The sequence below is a fragment of the Chelon labrosus genome, assembly GCF_963514085.1.
Source record: "Chelon labrosus genome assembly, chromosome: 23".
In the NCBI taxonomy this organism is placed as follows: Eukaryota; Metazoa; Chordata; class Actinopteri; order Mugiliformes; family Mugilidae; genus Chelon; species Chelon labrosus.
Genome location: NC_140356.1, coordinates 7,699,036 through 7,720,282, shown reverse-complemented (window position 1 = coordinate 7,720,282; position 21,247 = coordinate 7,699,036). Strand labels below are relative to the sequence as shown.

At 41.4% G+C, this 21,247-nt stretch overlaps 1 protein-coding gene across 1 annotated transcript in view; it reads left to right on the top strand.

Annotated features, from left to right (window-relative positions):
- The window catches only part of cerk (ceramide kinase), a 45,145-nt gene that overhangs the window by 9,510 nt on the left and 14,388 nt on the right, over nt 1-21,247 (top strand). Inside the window, exons 2-8 of the mRNA XM_084573229.1 lie at nt 6,135-6,272; nt 7,754-7,876; nt 10,460-10,585; nt 11,210-11,276; nt 12,972-13,117; nt 17,954-18,028; nt 18,185-18,337. Coding sequence (XP_084429355.1) covers nt 6,135-6,272; nt 7,754-7,876; nt 10,460-10,585; nt 11,210-11,276; nt 12,972-13,117; nt 17,954-18,028; nt 18,185-18,337 — 828 coding nt within the window. The remainder of the gene's footprint in view (nt 1-6,134; nt 6,273-7,753; nt 7,877-10,459; nt 10,586-11,209; nt 11,277-12,971; nt 13,118-17,953; nt 18,029-18,184; nt 18,338-21,247) is intronic.

Sequence of the window (21,247 nt, the reverse complement as noted above, 5' to 3'; positions counted from 1 at the left end):
TGAGTCAGTGACTTCCTGGTTGCCAGATTCAGTTTTTTTTTTGCAAACACCCAGTAGCTGTTGCTTTTCACTTAGCCTTTATGTTAATCCATGTACTTGCATACCTTCGTTTTAGCATAGCGACGTGAAAGCTTTGTCAATTTTCAGATATAACTCCCCAGTATTTTTCATATTGCATTTCCCACACTATGACTGTCTAGTTAACCGGCTTGCATGCAAACTAGAGCCCAGTAAATGCATATTTGTGGTTGATTTCTTTGCAGAAGAGTTTGGATATCACATATTCATATACCCTGAAAACCTTCGGTGTTTAAAGTAATGAAAACAAATCACATATGCCAGTCATTCCAAAACGGTTGCAGGAACTGAAAGCTACGCATCCATATTACCTTAAACGACACTGTTCTTCCCTATCACAGTTTGCAGGTGTCAGCGTAGCTTTGTAGCAACAATAACAAACATTTGAATGCCCTCCTCCAAGCGCGGAACAAGTTCCAGGCATTAGAAAATAAGGGCCTCTACCCTTTCCAGTGTTCCTGGAAAGCAGGCTTGCATTTTTTTGATACAGAAAACAGAATCTCCCCGGCTCACAGAAGCACACTGAGCCCTGTGGTGTGAATAGGCAGTACACGCTGGCTGCCTGCCAGCGCTAAGATTCTTTTCAAGCACAAAGAAAAGTATGTCAGAGCAGAGCGGAGAGGATCTGCCTTGTATGGCCGAGGGCTTAGCATGTAGCTTAGGGACTGCACTGAGCTAAAAAGTAGGGAATTTGTGCGTGGGTATGTGTTCAGTGTGCGTGTGTGGCGGTGGGATTATTGTGTGTGCATATGTGACCGTGTGCGTGTGTGTGTTTATGTCTCTGCGAGGGTGTGTGGCAGGGTTACTGGAGCAGTGTTAGAACGTGGGAATGTGAGCTTTTGTTTCCTGCCCCCAACACAGTTCACTGGGATGTTGGATTTGCGCTTGTTCCTCGGGTTAATTTGGCCAAGATGTCCAAAGAAGCCCCCTCACTGGAGAAAGCAACACTGGCTCAATCAGAAAAGTTGCCCCTTTGTCTTTGACATAAGTAGATCTTGCCAAAAGATTTCATACATTTTTCATTTTTTGGATTTCTCCAGCGCATGTCAGGGAGCTTAAGATAACATGTAAATGTGGAAGATACAAGATGAGATATTGTAATGCATTCCGCCGAGTGTTTTGGGCACAACTCGGGCACACGTTTCGTGATCAGATACGAAATAACAAGACAAATTTCATGATGAAATACCCCAGTCCTGTCACAGTCGTTGTCACTATCAACGCGCAACATTTTGCCGAAGATAACATCCTTTTGCTTATCTCTGTGCACTTGCATGAAATCATTTTTGACACGTCCTCTCTCTCCGTTTCGTCAGAACATCTCATGATGAGTCCGACTACCTCAAGACAAACAGCTGCAAAAGTAGATTTGAGTCACGGCTGTCTTAAGGTTGGGCTTCCAGAGACTCATGCACGTGCGTAAATGGTGCACTTAAATCAACAGCACAAACAATACCTCAAGACAGACGGCATACAATCAGGTCACTCTCACATACGTGGCTGGAATCTAAAGCTAACTGTTTGCGATCCATGCTAACACGATGGACACTGAAAACCCTTGTGCATTTTAGTTAGAACTTTGAATTATTATGATGCTCAGGTCTAAGCAGATGTATGTCGATTTGCACGGCAGTAGCAGTGCCACGTTGCACTGATGTGCTTGTGTTTCTGTATTCCCAGTTGTTTCTGGAAAGAGAGGTAAAGGGACTATTTTTTAACATGTATGCACGCATGGAAGTCCCTTTGCTCGTCCAAGTGCGCAATTTACGTCATGATCAAGGCCTTGCACACTGCCTTTGCCACGATTGCTTAACGGGACCTGTGAGTACAGCTGACACACTAATGTTATGAGTAACCACTATGGTTTTCCTGATAAGACTCATAGTACCTGGGAAAAGAATGTGTTAAAGAGTGCCTGTGTAACCACTTTGGCTGCAGGTGGGACATAAGAGTGTTTATGCCTCTACCGGACTAGACACTGTAACTTGCACACGTTGTCTACGCCAGTGCAAGCCATTTATACTGTGCTGTGTCTCGGGTTCATTTTTGCTTCTACTTCCTGCTTCGCAATCAACAATTGTGACAGAAACGAGTCGTACAAACGCTTGTACCTTCAAACCTCCTCAGTCAGTCTTTCTTCAGTGTGTTCCATCTTTTTCGATCCAAAACAATCAGTTCGAAAATTGCAAAAATGGAGATGCAGCTGGAAATGCTAAAGCGAAAATACGCTACTACCAAGCAGACCAGTCATAGCTTTTGCGGTATGCATCACTGTGGCATGTAGTTATATTTCTGGGGAGGTGGACATCAGGCTACAGCGTTAGGGTCTGCATAGGGTCCAGGCTGTTGCCATAGCTGCAGTGTCAATTGACGCAGAAGCATAAACCACCTATAATGCTTGATTTATAGTCGCAGGTCACTTCTACGCCATAGGTGTGCCATAGACACAGGAATGCGCTGGAACCCCAGAAAAGCAAAAAAAGTTCTATACTTCGCGGTGACATTGGTCTCGAATGCATGTACTACAAAAGTACAGAAACTTCTCCCTTCTTCTGCCTCTTAGGATGACTTCTCAAATTTCAGTGTCACATGGTTTCTGCAAGAGTATATCTGATGAGATCAGTTTGGTTAGCTTTCAGTCAGTTGACTGGAATTGGACCTGTCCAGCTAAAATATAAGAAATTCCACTCCTTGCATCTGCAAACTTGTCTTTTTTACATGTTAATAACTAACATTAGCCACTATTAAGCCAGCAAGGGGATATCAGTTGGGTTTTTGTTGAATTGAGTTTATGAAAGAACGTTCAGTGGGAAAGGTAATTGCTACTCCGGCACTGTCTCTACAAAAAAAGATTCAAATGTGCTGGCATGTACTCATCTGAATGAGTTTTGTGGTTTCCTCTCTCTGTCCATAGCCAAAAATTGTAAATGGTAACTGTATGTTCTCGTCTATATGTTTGATGGAGTAGTGTCAGCCCCTTGTGACCTTGGACAGGACAGACAATTCTATTACATATTTTAATTCAACACCAACAATCAGCCTGGCAGCAGAACACTGGTTGGCGTTTTTCAAATAGTTGTGATGAAACTCTTCATTCTTGTGGGATTCTTTTCTCGACCCTGAAATAAAGCCTGCATGACCATAACTCTTCTTCCTATTTGTCAAAGTGTGAATATCGATGGCCATAAAGTTATTCATGCCTGTACGCCGTATCATCTTTATTTGAGAAAGGAATGAAATCCTATTCCCCCAAACTCCCGGGAGAGAAATAATATGTCAAGGCTCCCTCCCATCCATTTCACCGTATCAGCCGAATAAATTTGTAGGAGACACTGGAATGCCTATGTGTGCCGCCGTTGAAGAGGTCATTTAAACTCATTGCAAGTAATATTGTCACTGCTATAAGTACAAAAAGGTGCTCCTTTGAATTTGTTCAATTTGTAGCCGTCTACTGTGATTGGATGCTCTGGATTTGGATAGAAATGGTTTAAAGGGATGCTGCTTTATATTGTGAGACCTAGTGTAGAATATTTATGCATCGCCCAAACTGTATTGACTTGACCCTTTGAAAAAAGTGCGTTTTAAAATCTGTGACCACTTGGCTTCTTACCAGTAACAATGTGAAAATAATACATTTCCCAACATTTCTTCCTCCTCCCAACATCTCCCAGCATCCCTACATGTCTTGAGTATCAGAGAAACTCAAGAGAGTTTTCAAAAAACACTGCATTCCCGTTCACGTCAAACCTAGTAACATACTGAAGCAGAAACCAAGACAAGACAAAAGACGCCGGCAAAAAACAGAGAAATGTGGTTTAGGTAGTTTTAAGTGCAGTGAGGAATGAACAGACTTGTGCACTGGGGAAAGAAAATCAACCCATTCACAAATGCATGGCTCAACACAGGAGACCAGCTCTTCAGGCCACAATTCAGCTGTCTACCTACAGTTGAAGGACAAGAGACACTCAATTGAGGACAAGACCATCAACATATCAGCCAGAGAAGACAGATAGTTTGAACGAGGACTAAAGGAAGCTACTTCTGTCGAACTGGAAAACCCCTCTCTGAACAGGGGAGGTGGACTGAGGTGTAGTCCACCATCAATTTATAACACAGTTTAAATATCTGTACCCAAGAAGTTTCACCACACTTTGGGACTGAAGTTTTTGGCCAATAATGAATCATTAGAGTGCTCTTCATTGAGGAAGGAAACAGGATAAAATTTTTCTCCAACCTGATTACCTGATTGTTAACCCTAGTCAGAGTCCAGGGGTGCCCAATACGTCAGTCGACTGGTAGATCGCGAAGGTAGCGCGGGTAGACCGCGTGCCACTGAAAAAATTAAACCCCTGGCCTAGTCATTCAAATTTCTGATGAGCAGCATACACAGATATTTCCATTTAAAACACCATCACCTCACCAGTGTTTGAAAATTAAAGAAGCTACTTGGATGAGTGACGAGGCATCTTCCAGAAACCCTACAAGTCCAGTTACCCTTCGTTCAGTTTGTTCTTTGGATACACATCTCCTCTTACTTTCCCTTTCAACACAATGAATTGCACCCACTTTTTGAAGTCACTTAGCAGCCTGTCTCACCACTGCCAGGCGGTACAAATTCTGTGAACCATTCAAACCCTGCCAAATATCTTTCATCCCAAGTCAGTTCAGTCTGGCAGCCTGAATTCCAGTCCCCCGGGAAGTACGAACAAGAGGACACGTTTTCTTCCCAAACACTCGCAAACTCTCTCGGGATATGGCCGCATTACTCCCATTCATTTCATTCTCTCACGTGAAAGGAATTATGGGCTGCCATTCTGAAATCATTTCAACTCATGACACCTTTGCGACTGAAGCCTATTTGATATCAAAGGGAAAGCTAAGCTCACCCGATTTTGGCCCCTTGGGGGTAGAGGAAGCAACCTGTAAACACGCTGACATTTGACCACATGTTAATTGGCTAACATGTTAGCCAACATATCCTTATTTACATATCTCAGCACATTAGCATTCATTTGGAGTTGTGCACCTGGCTGCTTATTATGTCCTTTCATGTCCGTTTTGCTCTCCGCCACCTCCCGAGGGAATTGTCCGACTCTTTATCCATGAAATGTTCTACTTTTTTTTTTCCAGTTTATCCCCTAATGGGGATGGCTGCAGCTATCAAGGAGTGTCATTACTATGGGGTGGGGGTGCCTGCTCTGGTCTCGGTGGGTGGTACATGTCTAAGTAACATCCACATGAATGCCAGGTCCAAAAGTTTCCCTGCATAATTGTCACATTATGGTTTTATTTGCTTCAACCGTCAGTGGTTTTAATGTTGTGGCTGATCGGTGTATGTAAGGTTGATGATAGAGTAACACCACTCTGATGTAAGCTAGGTCAATAGAAATAATCATTTACTGAAATGGCAACAGGTATTTTCACCCGAAGTTAACATGTTTTATCCCATTAAGCTAACATTACAAATGTCTGCTAATTCATGACTAGCAAAAATTCACCTTTCAGACAACGTTATTTATTAAAATCCTGATGCAGGCCATAATTTCCCCCACCCACAATCCGTTCACTCTTAATCAAAATTTAAATTCATTACCATGCGCCCCTCCCAACCTGCGGATTAACTGTAAAGCTTGCGCGGATGTAAATGTGGTCTGCTAATCGCTACTAGCTCCCTGCTAGCTTTGTCAGTTGTTTGCCGCCGAGCAGTTACACTGGGTTTATCGGGGCTTTTACACCTAACAGCTGTTCATCACATCTGGAAATGGGTCTGAGTGGGGCAGCAAAACCAGACCAATAAGCAGTAAAAGTTGTGGTCCATAAAACTAAAACAATACTCTGAAACATGCTTCATAAGGGAAGCTGCAGCGTCGGGTGGTCGTTCTTTGCGAGATTCATTGCTAATACAAAACATATTGATCATTGCAAATCTAATAGTCACAAGAAACATATTGAGTTCTTTTTGTTAACAGTGGTTTCTTTGCTTTTCAAAGAGTGTCTTTGTAAATGTGAGATTTTAGTATTCAGGCAAAAGAGTAACCATGATGTGGTCTTTCCAGCTCTCAGCCATGCCGTGCAGGTGTGTGAAATAGTGGCCGTCCGCAAGACAGAAGATGAAGACCAAGATGACACACAGGCCAGGAAGAGTCAGGAAAAGACGAAGCAGCACTCCCCGCTCTATCCCTATTCATTCACAGGTACAAACTCACTTTGATATACATACTTAAAGGGATTCTTCGCCATTTTTTACACATCAAAGTTGCTTTACAAGTCACAGAGGATACTTCTCGGCTTGTGATGAAGTTGTAGCTGTATCTTCTGTAGCTCTAAAGAAGCTTTGCCAAGTCTGAAGTACAGGATCCATCGTTATTGCTCTTTAAAGAAACTATTTCTTCAAGCTCCATGGTAGTACAGTACTAAATAACTAAAGTGCCCTTTTAAGAGATAGATTCAGTGTCTTTTATTCTTTCCCACAATAGAGCCTGAAGCCAGTTTACATCACTATCTCTTTCATTTTCCTGAAGTAGGTTAATACAACATCACAGTTCCATTTTGGGTTAAATGTGCCGAGAGGCTGCGTTTAGCTCCACCAATCACAAGTGATCTGACACTGGAAATAAGCCTGCAGACAGCTCCATAGTTAGAAAGTAATGCATTAACAAGAGAGGCCCTCACAGCTTAGCTGACTGGGTCCCTGCGATGGCGGCACTCCAGTGACTTTGAGGCTAATGCTCGATTCGGAGCCATTAGATTATATCCAAGCAAGATCGGATTTACATTTTTGATCACAGCCAAATGTTAAAAATTACCTCGCTAATGTGAGCTCTTACTGGCATTAGAGTGTGTCGGGTCTGACACGGCTGCATCCCCACAATCTGTGGAAGCTTCAAAGACATGTCCCGCCACTGACATCCTGATTGTGTAACCTATTAAGGGATGATTTTACGCCCGGTCTGAACCCCTCTCTGCCTACCCCACTGTAACTATGAGGTACTGTGCGCATGATTTGAAGAACTTGCCTGAAAAGTTAACTTTTCTATCTGATGACAAAAATGCTTAGTGCGATAATTTGGCTTTGAAACGCTTAGTGAGGGAATCTGCTGTCAAAGTGCTTAGCGAGTAAGTTTTTGCTCCTTAATGTAAATATTTCAGTAATGTTCCTGGCAGGATATTATGAGACTCCCTGCTTTTTGTCTGACTATCAGATGAGTGCTGTTTATACTCAGCTGGATCATCTTCTTATATTCCCCCACATGTCTGCTTCACTTAGTCATGTATCTGATTGACGTGGCTAGTAAGGACAAAGCACCAGGTTCAGTCTCAAGGCTACACTGTGGTAAAGCCAGGCAGGTACAGAAACCGAAAGCATTCAGTCAGAAAAGTATGAATGTGCAGACAGACCTGCTATAGAGCCCAAAAATACTCACTGAACCATACGTCACAAGCTATAACGGGCGTATCAGTGACTCACATCTGGAAAGGTGCTCTAATGTGTTGTGCAAAGCAACATGAAATGAATAGAAGACATTATCAGAGGCTTTATTACGCACACAAGGTGCCATCTCCTGATAGCATCTCTCTTCTATAGACTCTCCTTTTTTCCAGTCTAGGTCTAAAAGCTATGCGGTTAGTGTTTGCTTGCTAAGCCCTTGGAGTGTTCTGTCTTGTTCCCTAACAGTTTCCTACGTGAGGAGGACACGGCAGCACCGCTGGAGGTGTAGCGACGTCACCTTCCACTGCGCCAGCGAGGGACTGTGCGAGCAGTGGATCCGAGTCACGAACGCGCAGCTGGCATTGCTCGGTAATGAAGTTCTCTGCGTCAGATACGGCCATGCACTCTGTGCTAAATGAATTTATTGACTGTGCGCTGTAAAAGAGGAATCTGGCCGGGAGAGCGTTCGTCCAAACACTTATAAAAAAACAAAAACAAAGTACACACAATCATTAAGCTGCTATCAAAGGTATCGTACAGTATATTCTGCATGGGGGGAACAGGGCATACTGTAGGGATTAGGCATTTTGATTACTAATTCAATTCTAACACCTGACAAGAATTGTGCACATGGGATATGCAACTGAATCCTTTCTATGAGTGGTTTATAGATTACCTCACTCGGACACCAACATACAGCATCTAAGTGACTGAATCACCCAAGGACTAATGCTGCTGCTGTATGCTAGGATTCTACATCAATAGAGGCAACCTAAAGTGAAATATAAATGTAAAACAATTGTTTACGGATTCATTTTGTTAAAAAAATAAACAGTAATAACAAAGATTAAGTAATCAGCCCTCAGTGTATATTCAGTTTGCTTTATTACTCCCCTTGGCAGGAACAACCTACTAACAGCCTGATACACTCTCACACAGTACTTTAAAGGTCAATTTCTTCTCGCTGTGTTGATGTTTCTATGTTAAAGTACAATGAGAGAGTAAAAGTACAACGCCAACTCTACGTGATTTCTTCGTAGAAATTCTTATTTCAATAGCCTATTTCAAACAGTAGAGGTGGCAGAATAAATTCTACAGAACGACAATATTTTGCTTAATGGTATGACAAAAAACAGAGACGGACCACCATTCACACTCACATGCACGCCTATGGCCAATTTAGAATCACAGGGGAAACTGTCAGGTTTAATTAGCGTCATATTTCAGTGCTTACGCTTTTAATTTGATAAACGTACCCAAATCACAGTGTAGAAAGTTAAAAGTACTGTGTTTACATCAGTAAAGAACACTATGGCATCAAAACATACTCAAAGTACCAAAATTAAAAATACTAATGAGCCAATAATGCATAGCACTGGATAATAATCATAGACTGATTCACATGCGATCATTATTTTAATGGTGTATAAAGTCAAATTTGGGCTCATTTATAAGCTGCTGGGTAGCAAATTCACAATAACATGTTGTCATTTATTTGCCGATTACCTTTTTGCATCTAAAATTTGCAAAGTAACTACAAACTCTAGCTGTCGGTCAAATGTAGTTAAGTTAAAAAGTAAAGAAATATGTGTCCGAATCAAAAAGACGTGTCTCCGCATCTTGACTATTTTGCCGCTGGTTGATTTGGCGCCACCTGTAGTTACTGGTGGTAACAGCAAATGTAGTTCACTACTACAAAGTATAAAGTATAAGGTATTAGGTATAAATTGGCTCTTCTTCAGGAAGAAACATGTAGACTATATATATGCACACCAGAAAAGTCAGTTCATTCTTTTCAACGCTACGTTCTGCACCACACCTTCAGGACAGCCCAGGGGCAAACCTACAACAGCGGTAGCCTCCTCCATTTCTCTTTCAGACAGCGCCTCACAGGCACAGACATAAAAAATGCTAGCAACAACAACAGCAGCCTGATAAAACTTATAAATGACAGCGTCGCAAACGCTGAAAGACTGTCATGCTGTATATAAAATATATTTACGTCAACAGGGACGTCTCAAGTCCAGCTCATTCTCCAGATGTGCTTTAAAGAATCTGCACAATCAGCAAAATCACAACGCATCCTTCATCAAAATTAGATATAATCTGATTTGGGTTAAAACATATAGGCCCTTAAAGTGTTTTCCAATTATGGATTAACATATTAAATGTCCATAAACAACTCTATCAGTCTCAGCACATTTAGCTTTATTACCTTTTTGACCTAACTGAGTGCAGGATGGATTGTTTTACACCCCGACATTAATACACTAGCAAAGAGATCACATGATTAGGCTCTGCAGGAGTTAGTGCGCATCCAGCATGTGGTAATAAGTGTGTGAGGTGGGATTAAACCATCTGAAATGGTCTTCCAGGTCCCATTTTGCTTGGCAGGACGAATCAATTCAAGAAAATTAACCACATTCATTGTGAAGCTGAATCGTTGGCGCGTTCGATAGCGTTAGTCTCCCCCACCGTACACCTTTACATCACCCATTGACAATCCATTTATGTAATCTAATGGAACTTTTGTCTTATTGCCGAACAATATGGCACCCGATATTTCTTCGTGCTCATTTAGCACTTGATCCCAGTCCATTCGTTTTCGGTTTGAGCAGCCGCTGTATCTCAGTTTGTTGTCCTAAACGCAGTCTTCCACAACAGAACATAAACAAGCCATTTAGTATTCTCCATCGCAGCACTTTGTAGGTTTATCACCGAATGATGCAGTGCCTCTGAATTGCTTCACACTCCTCCCATAGTCGGTAGACACACCATTTATTTTTTCCAGCAGTGTGTTTTGGGGACCGGTCAGGTTGACGGAGCATTTTGAAAAAGGTCTGTGGTTAATGAAAACTTCATCAAGCAGTTGTCAGTTATGCATTTGTAATAAAAAAAAGGTAGAGACTGTGCATCTTAATGACTATCTCACACCCCTCCCTCACTTTGCAGCCAACCGACCAAAGAGCCTCCTGGTGTACATCAATCCATTCGGAGGAACGCGGCGTGGGAAGCATATTTACGAGCAGAAGGTGGCTCCCATGTTTCGCCGCGCCGGTATCTCCACCGATGTGATTGGTGAGCCCCCATCAGTTGCAGTCCTCTACATTTAAATAAAAAATGAGCCTCGATGGCCGACTTATAGATCTCCACTGCCACCGTGGCCTCTCGTGGGGACTGAAGAGACTTGCAAGGATATGATTTGGCGTATAGTGCCATTAATCATGCTACCACCTTAATGGAAGCTGTGATAGTTGATAAGCTTGGGTATCCAAACACATCTATTATTCAGTAAGTGTTTGCAACATCTACACATAGTCTTGGGTATTGATGGTCCATCGGAGTGAATACTATTCTCAAGGCTTCCAACACATGCTATGAATTGCAGGGCTGTATTTGTGTCGGTGTTATGTGCTTGGTAAACAGATTTGCTGTTGAAGCATTGTTTTTGTGGGCTCAGGCCTCATTTCGCTGGCTAATATACAATAGATGAATTAGGCTGCTTTGTGCCACTGTGCCTTTGCTTTTTCTGGACATTAATCTGCTCCAGGGTTTCCAGTAAATGTTTCAAAACTGCAGCATTTTCCTTGTGTTTCCAAACGCCTTGTTCGACCAGTCAAGCCGCAAAAAAACGTCATGTGATTTTTGTCTGGACGATCCCTTTCATTGAACTTGTGCTTTCCATTTGATTTGTTTCCATAGTGACGGAGCATGCCAATCATGCCAGGGACCACTTGAAAACGGAGGCCAATCTAGATAAATATGACGGGTGAGTACTTGAGCAAGGTAGCTGCTGCCTTCAGCCTTTGAACACTGGTTCTTCACTGTGACACAGAGTTGACGCTTCTGTGTTCATATGTTAATAAAGTCGATGCGAGACGCGGCACTGAACTGTCTTTCAATAAGTGCAGAGATCTGGGTTGTATCAAACTGTAATTACTGAAACAAAGTCCTGAGTGTTTCTCACACATAACAACTCATGTTGGTCTGATTGACAATGACCTGCATTCCCTTGAATAGAGCTGGTTATAACCCGGTGAGTGATTTGTGAGTAGTATTTTGGAATATTTTATTTTTGTTAGGACATTTTCTTCAAACTCATGTGTGGTCTTTGGATTACTTATAACAAGGAAATTAAGTTCAGCAAAAACAGCCAATAACAATGTCTATAGCCATGGTCAGGTCACAAACCAAAACACTAAGCTATAAAAATTGCCTTGATAATGGCACTAGATCAAAAGTTAATGGATAACTAAAGTGACTGCAATTCTTCTTCAGGGAATGTCAGAATGTCCGCACAAAATTTCATTTGAGCAGTTGTAAAACTACAAATGTCAACCTCAATGAGGCTCTAGAGGGGAAAGGCAAAGTTCAGTAGGACAAACTAGGCAATATAGATGTCTGTATAAAATTCATGTTGAATTTGACACCATATTACTGCAGTCCTGTAAGGATATAAAATGTCAGCATTTGTGACTAAATAAAGAGTCAGAGCGAGAGGAAAAACCCTGTTGTTTGCTCGGTTACATCTTATTTACAACAAATGTGAAGTATATCTGACAATCATCTGCATGAAAATATTTTTTTATTTTAAAATATATGACCAAAATGTCATATGTAGTTGGAGAATAGTAAAGGCCCAAGGACTGATCCTTGTGGTACTCCATTGGTGTAATCCGTAGAGGAAGATGTAAACATCCCTTTAGCAACCCAAGACGTCCTTTTAGATATACGAATGACAACTTAATGCTCAAAAAAAAAACAAAAAAAAAAAACAATGGTCAGCTTTATCCAAATGCAGTGCAGTGATGATTTAACCCAGTTAAACAATGTCACCAGGAAGCTGAATTGGAATTTCCATACTTTACCCTGATTTTAGGCATTGAGCTGATTCTGTTCCCTCGAAACACTTTGAATAATCCTAAATCTAGAAATTACCGGCACAAGTTATGCCTTCAGCTCAAATTGTACATGATGTCGCTCAGGTCTGTGAGTAAAAAGACCATGCCAAGGTAAAATGCAGCTAATAGTCTAACATAAATGGCTGTCCTTTTTCCTGCTGAGTGCCCTGTCGTTTCCAGCTTCTATTCATCAGATTTTCGGTCCACAAGAGCAGGGTTAGAGTCCATTATGCTTTTACTCTGCAGTTCATATAATTTATAGACCCATTTCTGCAAGGTTTTGAGTTACTTAAGAAGCTGTAATGCCTGGTGGCAAAGTGTGACATTCACAAATTCATATTCACTTTCACAGTTGGACTCGCTGCCCAGCTGCATTATTGTCAAGGTTTCTGGCTATGTAGTTATTTTCTCATAAATACATGCTTTATTGCAGACATGTGTACCTATAATGGAATGATTATGTTAGACTTGACAAAAAACTATCTTTCACAGTTCTTTAAATGTAAAAATGAAATTTCGTGTCAAACTCATGTAGAAGTTATTGATGTCATCTTTCTTTCTAGGGTGGTGTGCGTGGGTGGAGATGGTATGTTTAGTGAGATCCTACATGGGCTGGTTACCAGGACCCAAACTGACCACGGCGTGGACCAGAATCAACCAGATGCTGAGTTGGTGCCATGTCAGCTACGCATAGGAATCATTCCTGCAGGTAGGCTTTGCCAGTTGCTGTAAATCATATAAAAACATATCCATCATTTGGAGACAACCTTAAGAATGATGGCGATAGTGGTAAAAATCAGTGATTAATGGTTTTTGGCTTTTATTCTGATTTCATTAAAAGCTTTAAAGGAATAAGCTGACCTTGTGGAAGGCATATTACATAAAGAAATTTGGATGAGAGGATAGCACCTCCCATACTTAAATATAAGGCCAGCTTTGGATAGCCTAGCTTATCAAAAAGCTTGGAAAATGGCTAGTGTGACTCAGCGTCACAAAACACCCAGCATTTGTAGAGCTCATTAGTGAACACTTTATAACTCATTGGTTAAATCCATACGAAACATAAATGTCAAATAAGCGGAGGTTTTATGACAGTTTAGGTTTGTGTATTTATTGGCCTAGAGCACCTCTAAGCTAACCAAAGCTATGCTAGCTACTTGCCACAGCAAGCTTAGATAGCTAGCCATTTAACACGGCAGTGGTATTGATCTTTTCAGAAAATCTCAGCAAGAATGCGACTAAGCATTTTTCTATTCTGAAAATATAATGAAATTAGCAGAATACCGAAGTTAAACAGAATATAATGTGAATAAAGGCAAATACTGACAAAATTAGAAGTTATTAGCACAACTCTGACAAGATTGAGACAAATATTGAATTCAGAATAAAATATCTTCTTTTTAATGCTGTGACACACAAAGCTGACAGTCATCCCTTTTTCAGTGTTTTCCATCTGTGGCCTTAGTTTTTCCAATGTGCCCTGCACCAGTGTCACAGTTATCTATGCTGCCGATAGTTCCTGAAAGTCAGTTCTTACCTTTACAGCTTTGGTGTTCAGTTGAAAAACGGAGGAAAAAATATATACCTCACTTATCTCTTTTGTAGAGAACAAAGTAATGCTTTCCTGGCATTTCCCTCTTTTTGTGAAATGAAAAATGTCTTGCTCCACTATTTCTTGTTCTGTCTCAAGCTACACATGTAATATAACCTACAACTGAATCCACCAGGTTCAAAGAGGGCCGCTCACAGTAGTCAAAAATCTTTTTTTTCATTCAGCGTCAAGATGCCATACTGTAGTCTGATGGTGCATGTTTTGTCTGAATTGTACTAAAAGTGATAGACTTAAAAATATATACATAAGTACATAAACATCCACCAGAAGTGTTTCTTCTCATTCTAACTGTGAAGAACTTCATGCACTGATCCAATTTTGCTAAGCTACATAATAGAATCTCTATGGCAACAGGGCAGGAGGTCCCAATAGGGGCCTGCAGAGGGTCAATCATTCCAAGTGCCATAAATGGAAACATGCTGAGTGACATTTTGAAATCACTGTAATTTTCATGAGGATAGAAATACAGCACATGAAGACCAATATGAGACTATCCTGTGCACAGCTTGATGGTAATAGCAGAGGAGTTTAAAAATCGTCTGGGGATGTGGTAAATGAATTTTAGGCCTGTTACAGCCATGATTTGGATGTGTTGACTCGCTTTTGGCCTTTTTACAAAACTAGATGAATGAAAATGTTGGGTGCGACTTTATAAGGGGCTTGTATCCTGTACTTCTCACAGCACTTCAGCTTATATACTTCAAGATGAATGCTCTGGCGTGCCAGGGATTTTTTTTAATCACTGGCATGCCATTTTAATAGGAGGGCTCTTCACAGATTTATAGAAAAAATAAATGTGCTTTAGGTTTGGGTTACACAAGTCTTGAAATGGCTAACCTTTCCCCAGTGTGTTTAAATAAAAAATAAAACATTTTTTCTAACCAGTTCAAGAACCTTTATATATACAGACATACTGATGACCATGACTTAAAAGTAAGAGCTCCTTTTCAATATTCCTGATTCATGTCAATTTTATCTAACACATTGTGCACTTAAAGGCCGCATGTGTGTCCGACTCTTTTACATCTAGAGGTGAGGCTGGAAATTGCATTCAACTGAGTACCACTCACCTCACACTCCCCTTGCAATCCTTTATGAAAGCCTATTGTGACTACTAAAAATACCCTCTCTAGAACCAGTGTTTGGTTTGTCCATTGTGGGCTACTGTAGAAATAGGTAACACAACATGGCGGACTCAGTGTAAACAAACTCTAAGCTAATAAAAATTTTGCAATTCTTATTTTCAAGTGGTTATACATTGCTATTCTATTTCAGCCAGTAGATGCCCCTAAATCCTACAGACTGCACGCTTTAAGGAGGTGATTCTCTTTTTTTCTGATTGTCTAATGATGTCAAAAAACAAACAAACAACAACACACAATTCAAAACACAACCATGAGCCACACTGTTTCTATTGATGACATGTTCCTTCATGATGATGCTTTTGGGCCTTGTAGTTTTTTGTATGTTAATCGCCGATACACCATTCTGGCAATAGTACATTAAATATTGTAGCATCAAATGTGTGTAAATCCGCTTTTAACAAATGCTGTATTTATACCTGTTTGTTTAAAACTACAGTGTCCATCTTTTTTAGATTAAAGTCTATATATGGGAGCAATTCATGAAGGCTTTTCACTTTGCTGTTCTCTCGCCAGCCTTTGAGGGTTTATTCTAGATCAGACCTAGAGACATTTTCTTGCCAAAAAGACGTGTGCAAACAGAATGTACAGCCCCTGCATACATCCTATCATTACCCTTCTACCTCTCTCCCTGCACTGATTAATTATGTTTGATTAATCTTTATCTTGCTCATCATTCTGTTTTATTAATCACACCCGTCAGTCATTTATCTCCTTTGATTATGAAACCGTTTGTATCTTTATAGTGGGTAATTCGTGGGTGTAATTCATAATTTCATCAATAAAATGATCAATACTGCTGTCAGTCTTGGGAATGTCTTAATAAGGAATCAAAGTCCCGTGCGGCAAGGTTCAAATTAAAGAGTCCTGAACTCGTTTGTCATCGAGATTTCATACAAGTTTTCTTTTTGACACATTGCCATTGCACTGGTTTGAGATATTGTAGTCTAAAAGGGAATGGCAGTCAACCCTGACATATTGAAAGTGGAAGAAAAAAACAACAAGTATATTGTTGATCACAACTCGCGTGGTACAGAGGGGTTTGGGGCTGTCGTTGTAAGATACTGTCGCTAGCGCAGCCATGAATACATTCATGTACTGAGGATTCAAACAGCAAAAATATTCTTTTTGGGGCAGCAATAAAGCATCGAGAGTCCATTGTTGTCCCAGAGATAAAGATGATCTAACTGCCAAGATGATCTTACTGGCGAGACAGTTTGAGGGGAAATGCAGATAAAAACTGGAGCTTCTCTACTGAGAATATGCCTTGTGACAGTTTATTCTCTCTCCTATGCATATGCCAACAGGCTATTGTGGTTGAGTAACTTAAGAGGAATAAAACATTGAGCGTCTGGGGACAGAACATCTGTGCGCCAGTGAGATCCATTCAAAGTCAGTTGGCTTTTGCTGAGTATCTTTAGAAGAGTCAAATGGCATCTGTCACCATTTTTGCGCTCGGCAAAATAGCAGGCAGCGCAGGGCTGTCAGGAGCAATTGGAAAGTGTTCGGATGTGATTACGAGGCTCGGCGCAGAAGAAGCAAAGGCCAGATAAGTGATATTCATAGAAAGTCGGGGGAAAAAAGCGAGGGAGAGAGAGAGAGGGAGCTCATCTTCATACTCATCTGCGTGTCCGCCGCTGAATGACAGGCCTGATCTCCGCTGTCACGCTTCTGTGAGCCGGCTCAAAACATCACTAGTTAGATTTCACTCTCTTCTCTCACTCACTCTCTGTCTTTTATCAGTGACAGTAGGTCCATTTCACCACTTGAAGATGATCAAAGTAGGGCAGATAGGTCTGAAATTATGCCATGTGGCGCAGAAAGAGAGATAGACCTTTATTACCTCTCAAGTTGAAAAATTTAATGTCAAACTCAACATTTCTCACAAGGCAGGGGAAGCCTCTTATCCGTCATTTGTTGGCTGCAGAGTGCTGATGATAGCCCGGGGCCTGGAGCCATTCGATTAGTTAACTTTATGACTGCGACGTCTCTTTGCTTCCGCCTAATAAAGTCTTTCAAGGAAATTTTCCTTACTTGGTTGCAGAATTGAAAGACATGCAGCTCTGCTCATGAGCAGACCTTTTATGACTGATTTAATTTATGAAGTTACACACATTAACATTTTTATATCGTCCCTTTAGATTAGACAGCAACACGTAAAGGACAAACTGCTCATTGTAGTTGAGGTATTGTCACTGGATTGACGTGGCATCCTCGAAGATCTTGATTTAGCTCTTTGGCGGCCTCTATGGTAATAAGTGGTAATTGCAGGTGGGGTAGTGATGGAATGGAAGTCTATGCGTGTTACTATTGTAGTAGATATTTGGAAATGCTGTTTTCCAGGAAGTATTAGTAAAGTTCTCATAGGAAAGCCTTGCCAATAGGCAGCCATCTTGATAACACCCTCGGCAGTAATTTAACACGACTGGACCCCTATCTAAATGAAAGGGGAAGGACTACAATCATGATGGCAAATGTCCAGTGTCTTATGCCATTTGTGGCGTCACAGAATTTTCACAGATTTGTATTCTATTAAGTTTTCTTGGTAGAAATGAGACAGTCCACAAGGACATCTCTGTGTCCTTTGTATGTACGTGTCTTTCTAAGTGTCTCTGGGTCAGATTTAACTTTTTTTCCTTTGTTTCTACCAGTGATGGATGCCATAATTAAAAAAGTTTTACATTTAAAATTTTGTTTTTGTTCTGTGAATTTAAGCAAAAAGTATTTTTTTCTTTAGCGTGTCAGTACCAACGCTCAAATGGTTGACCACCTTTGTTTCTCCGTCCAACAGGATCTACTGACTGTATCTGCTTTGCGACAGTGGGAACCAACGACCCAGTTACTTCTGCTTTACACATCATTGTTGGTGAGTGGAAGTCACGGGAAGACAAAGAACAACATGTGTCTTTTATCTCGTTACATCCTGTTTTCAGTTCTATCTGTCGTTGATGAACCTTTGACCGGTCATGTTGGCGTACTGCACGCTTATGTAACCAAGAGGTTATTAATTTATTCTCTACAGGTGATTCTCAGCCAATGGATGTTTGTTCAGTCTACCACAATGAGCTCCTCCTCAGATACTCCGTTTCATTGCTTGGCTACGGTTTCTATGGAGACGTACTGACGGACAGCGAGAAGAAGAGGTGGCTTGGTCCTGCCAGATATGACCTGTCGGGTATGTGGGTCATCATTCTGGAAGTTACTCCCTGAAACCTTTACTTTTTTAACCAGTTGCTCATTGTCTTTAAAGGTTACAGAGCTCCTGCTAGCTTGTTTTCATGTGAGATAACCTGGAGTTTATCCAAGAGGTTGCAGGTCGTAGCTCAGAGGCCAACCCAAACTTCCCTCACCAACTAAACTGTTGCGTGAGAAAGTTGGCCTGGAGCCGCTCCATGCTGGGCAAAGATCTGCCAGGCCAATCAAATCGTTTGGGTGGGATTTATTTGATGATTGCAATCACGCGATCGCCTGCAGATCTCTGTGTTGGTTGGGACACGCCCCATAATAAAATCCCAATGACGTATTATCAGACCCATATCCTGATAGTATCTGGCTACATCAGAGCATTAAAGATATAACACACAGCCTCAGGCCCTCTGTTATAAGTGGGTTTTGTGTAGATCTGTAGGAGTAAAACCACCAAGATTTCTCCTCCCAACAGGGCTAAACATAAACACAGGCGTCCGCTTTATGATGCAAGATATGACATCAGGCTAAATTAAACTGGGGCCAGCTGAACAGAGGAAAATAATTCACAAGTCTCTTACACGGACCTCTTTTATCTAAGCATTTTTCAGCATCTAAAGACGTGGCTGGGAAAAAAATGCACGTATAAACGGGAAAGTTGGCCTTTATCAAACTTTTATGCAGAGATCAATAGTAAAGCTCACCAGTTCTAGATCCATCAGCTTGTTCACGTAAAGCTCCCAGACAGAATTGCACCCAAAATTAATCTTTGAAATATCTCAACCATCACATACCAATTCTGTTCCAAGGTTCTGAGTCAGTCTGAAACGAGGCGGTGGTCTGTATGGCGTACAGACCAGCATTGCTACTGAAAAAAGTGATGCAAGGTACATTCAGTTCAGTTTTATTGGCAGAAGACGCTTTACAGAACCCAAAGCCTGAAACCCCCAGAGAAAGCACTAAAGGTGAATGTGGCAAAGAAAAACTCCCCTTCAACAGGAAGAAACCTGGAGGAGAACATAGCTCATATGTGGGGGACCCATCTGCTGGAGGCCAGCCGGGTAGATACGGAAAAAGAGATGAGAGCAGCAGAGGGAACGAGATGAATTCATAAATCTGAATAAAACACGTATGACTCAAGCTAGCCGTGACATAGAACCGACTTCATTCAAACATTATTTTACCCATTAAATACACTGTGTAATGTCACACTCTTTCTATAGACAAGAAGATGACATGTAGCATTCAGGCATTCAGCTTAGTCAAATGGATATTTCAAAAATACATGAAGACAGGTGAGAAGGGGTTTATTTGACATGACAGTGCTATTAGCCACAGTTGCCATGGTAATAAAGACCAACTTGAGGCGACCTGAACATTTAGTAAATGGTCTAGTATTTATATAGCTCTTTTCTACCTGGTGGTACTCACAACGCCTTACAGTCACATTGACACCATTCGTTCCCACAAGAGGCCATACACCAATCAGCCACAACATAAAAACCACTGACAGGACAAGTTAATAACATTGACCATCATGTGGCAATACAGTGTTCTGCTGGGAAACTTTTGGACCTGGCATTCATTTGTGTGGACGTTACTTAGACATGTACCACCCACCTAAACCAGACTGGGCACCCCCAGCCCATAGCGATGACACTCCTTGATGGCAGCAGCCATCCCCAGCAGGATGCAGCCTGACACAGGCACACACACCAAAACGATTCAGGAACAGCTCAAAAAACATTAAAAACAGCACAAGGTGTTGACCTCATCAAACCGCTAACCCTCTGGTCCGTGGACAAAGCGCTCTACCTGCTGAGTCACAGCCAGTTCAGTCCTCGTTGATTTGATGAATACTTTTAATACCACAGACCACAGAATTCTGAGAACAGCATGACACACTACTTCTTCCATCCCTGCAATATTTTAAACCGATCCGCTTTCAAAAATCCCATAAAATGTGTGTTATCTTGTTTTGCAGATGTATTTTTGATAAACAGTGGCGGTAAGGGCTCTGACAAAACTCAATGCCTTCCCTGTGATTGCTTCATAACACGAGTCAGCTTGTGTGTTCAAAATTTCATGCTTTTAATATTCTCCGAACCCATAGGCTATCATCTGATGAGAATTTAACGTTCTCCATTCATATCCAGATATCATTAGCAATAACTTAACACAGCATCTTTTTTTCCCGGGAATGCCACTGCAGACACTCGATCCATAGCAGTGAAAGTATATAAATACTGCAATACTTTCATCAGTGGATAATAGGCTCCGTCGCCACTGTGTTGCCTCATTATAGCCCGGAAGCCACACCAACTCCGCGGCCTTCAAATTGTTAGTAGCTGAAAGTTGGTCTGGAACTGCTCCGTTGAGAGTTGATTACGCTGCAGCAAAGATCTGCCTGGCCAATCGTTTACTCGCCCTTATAACTTTGGCGTCATTTGGAGCCATTTGGACAATATTTAGATCCGCATATATAGTGGGAGTGACTGGGGCACCGAAACACTGCCTCTAAATAACGCAGCATATGCCGTGAAACTCATTCATTTCACCAATATTTTGTTATGATACACTAGTGCTATTCCCTGTTGAGTCCGGAGTTACCCGTTATTTATTCACGGATGTGGAGCAGTTTGCTGTTCTTTGGCCAGCTGTTCCTCTCTCTGCCTCCCCATCCTCCTTTTAACGAGCTCCTAATCCATATACTCTGGCTCAAAACGGTAAGGACGTCCATCATAAACAAAGTCGTCGTCCACAACCTCGGAATCGGAAAAATATTCAGCCATGCTCAAAAAACTAGCAGTAGCAAATTACAGATAAACAAGCCGCACGGGGTGCACACGGCGCTCAGAGAAGACATCATCCAGGTCAGAGGTTAGTAGGTCTACAGACC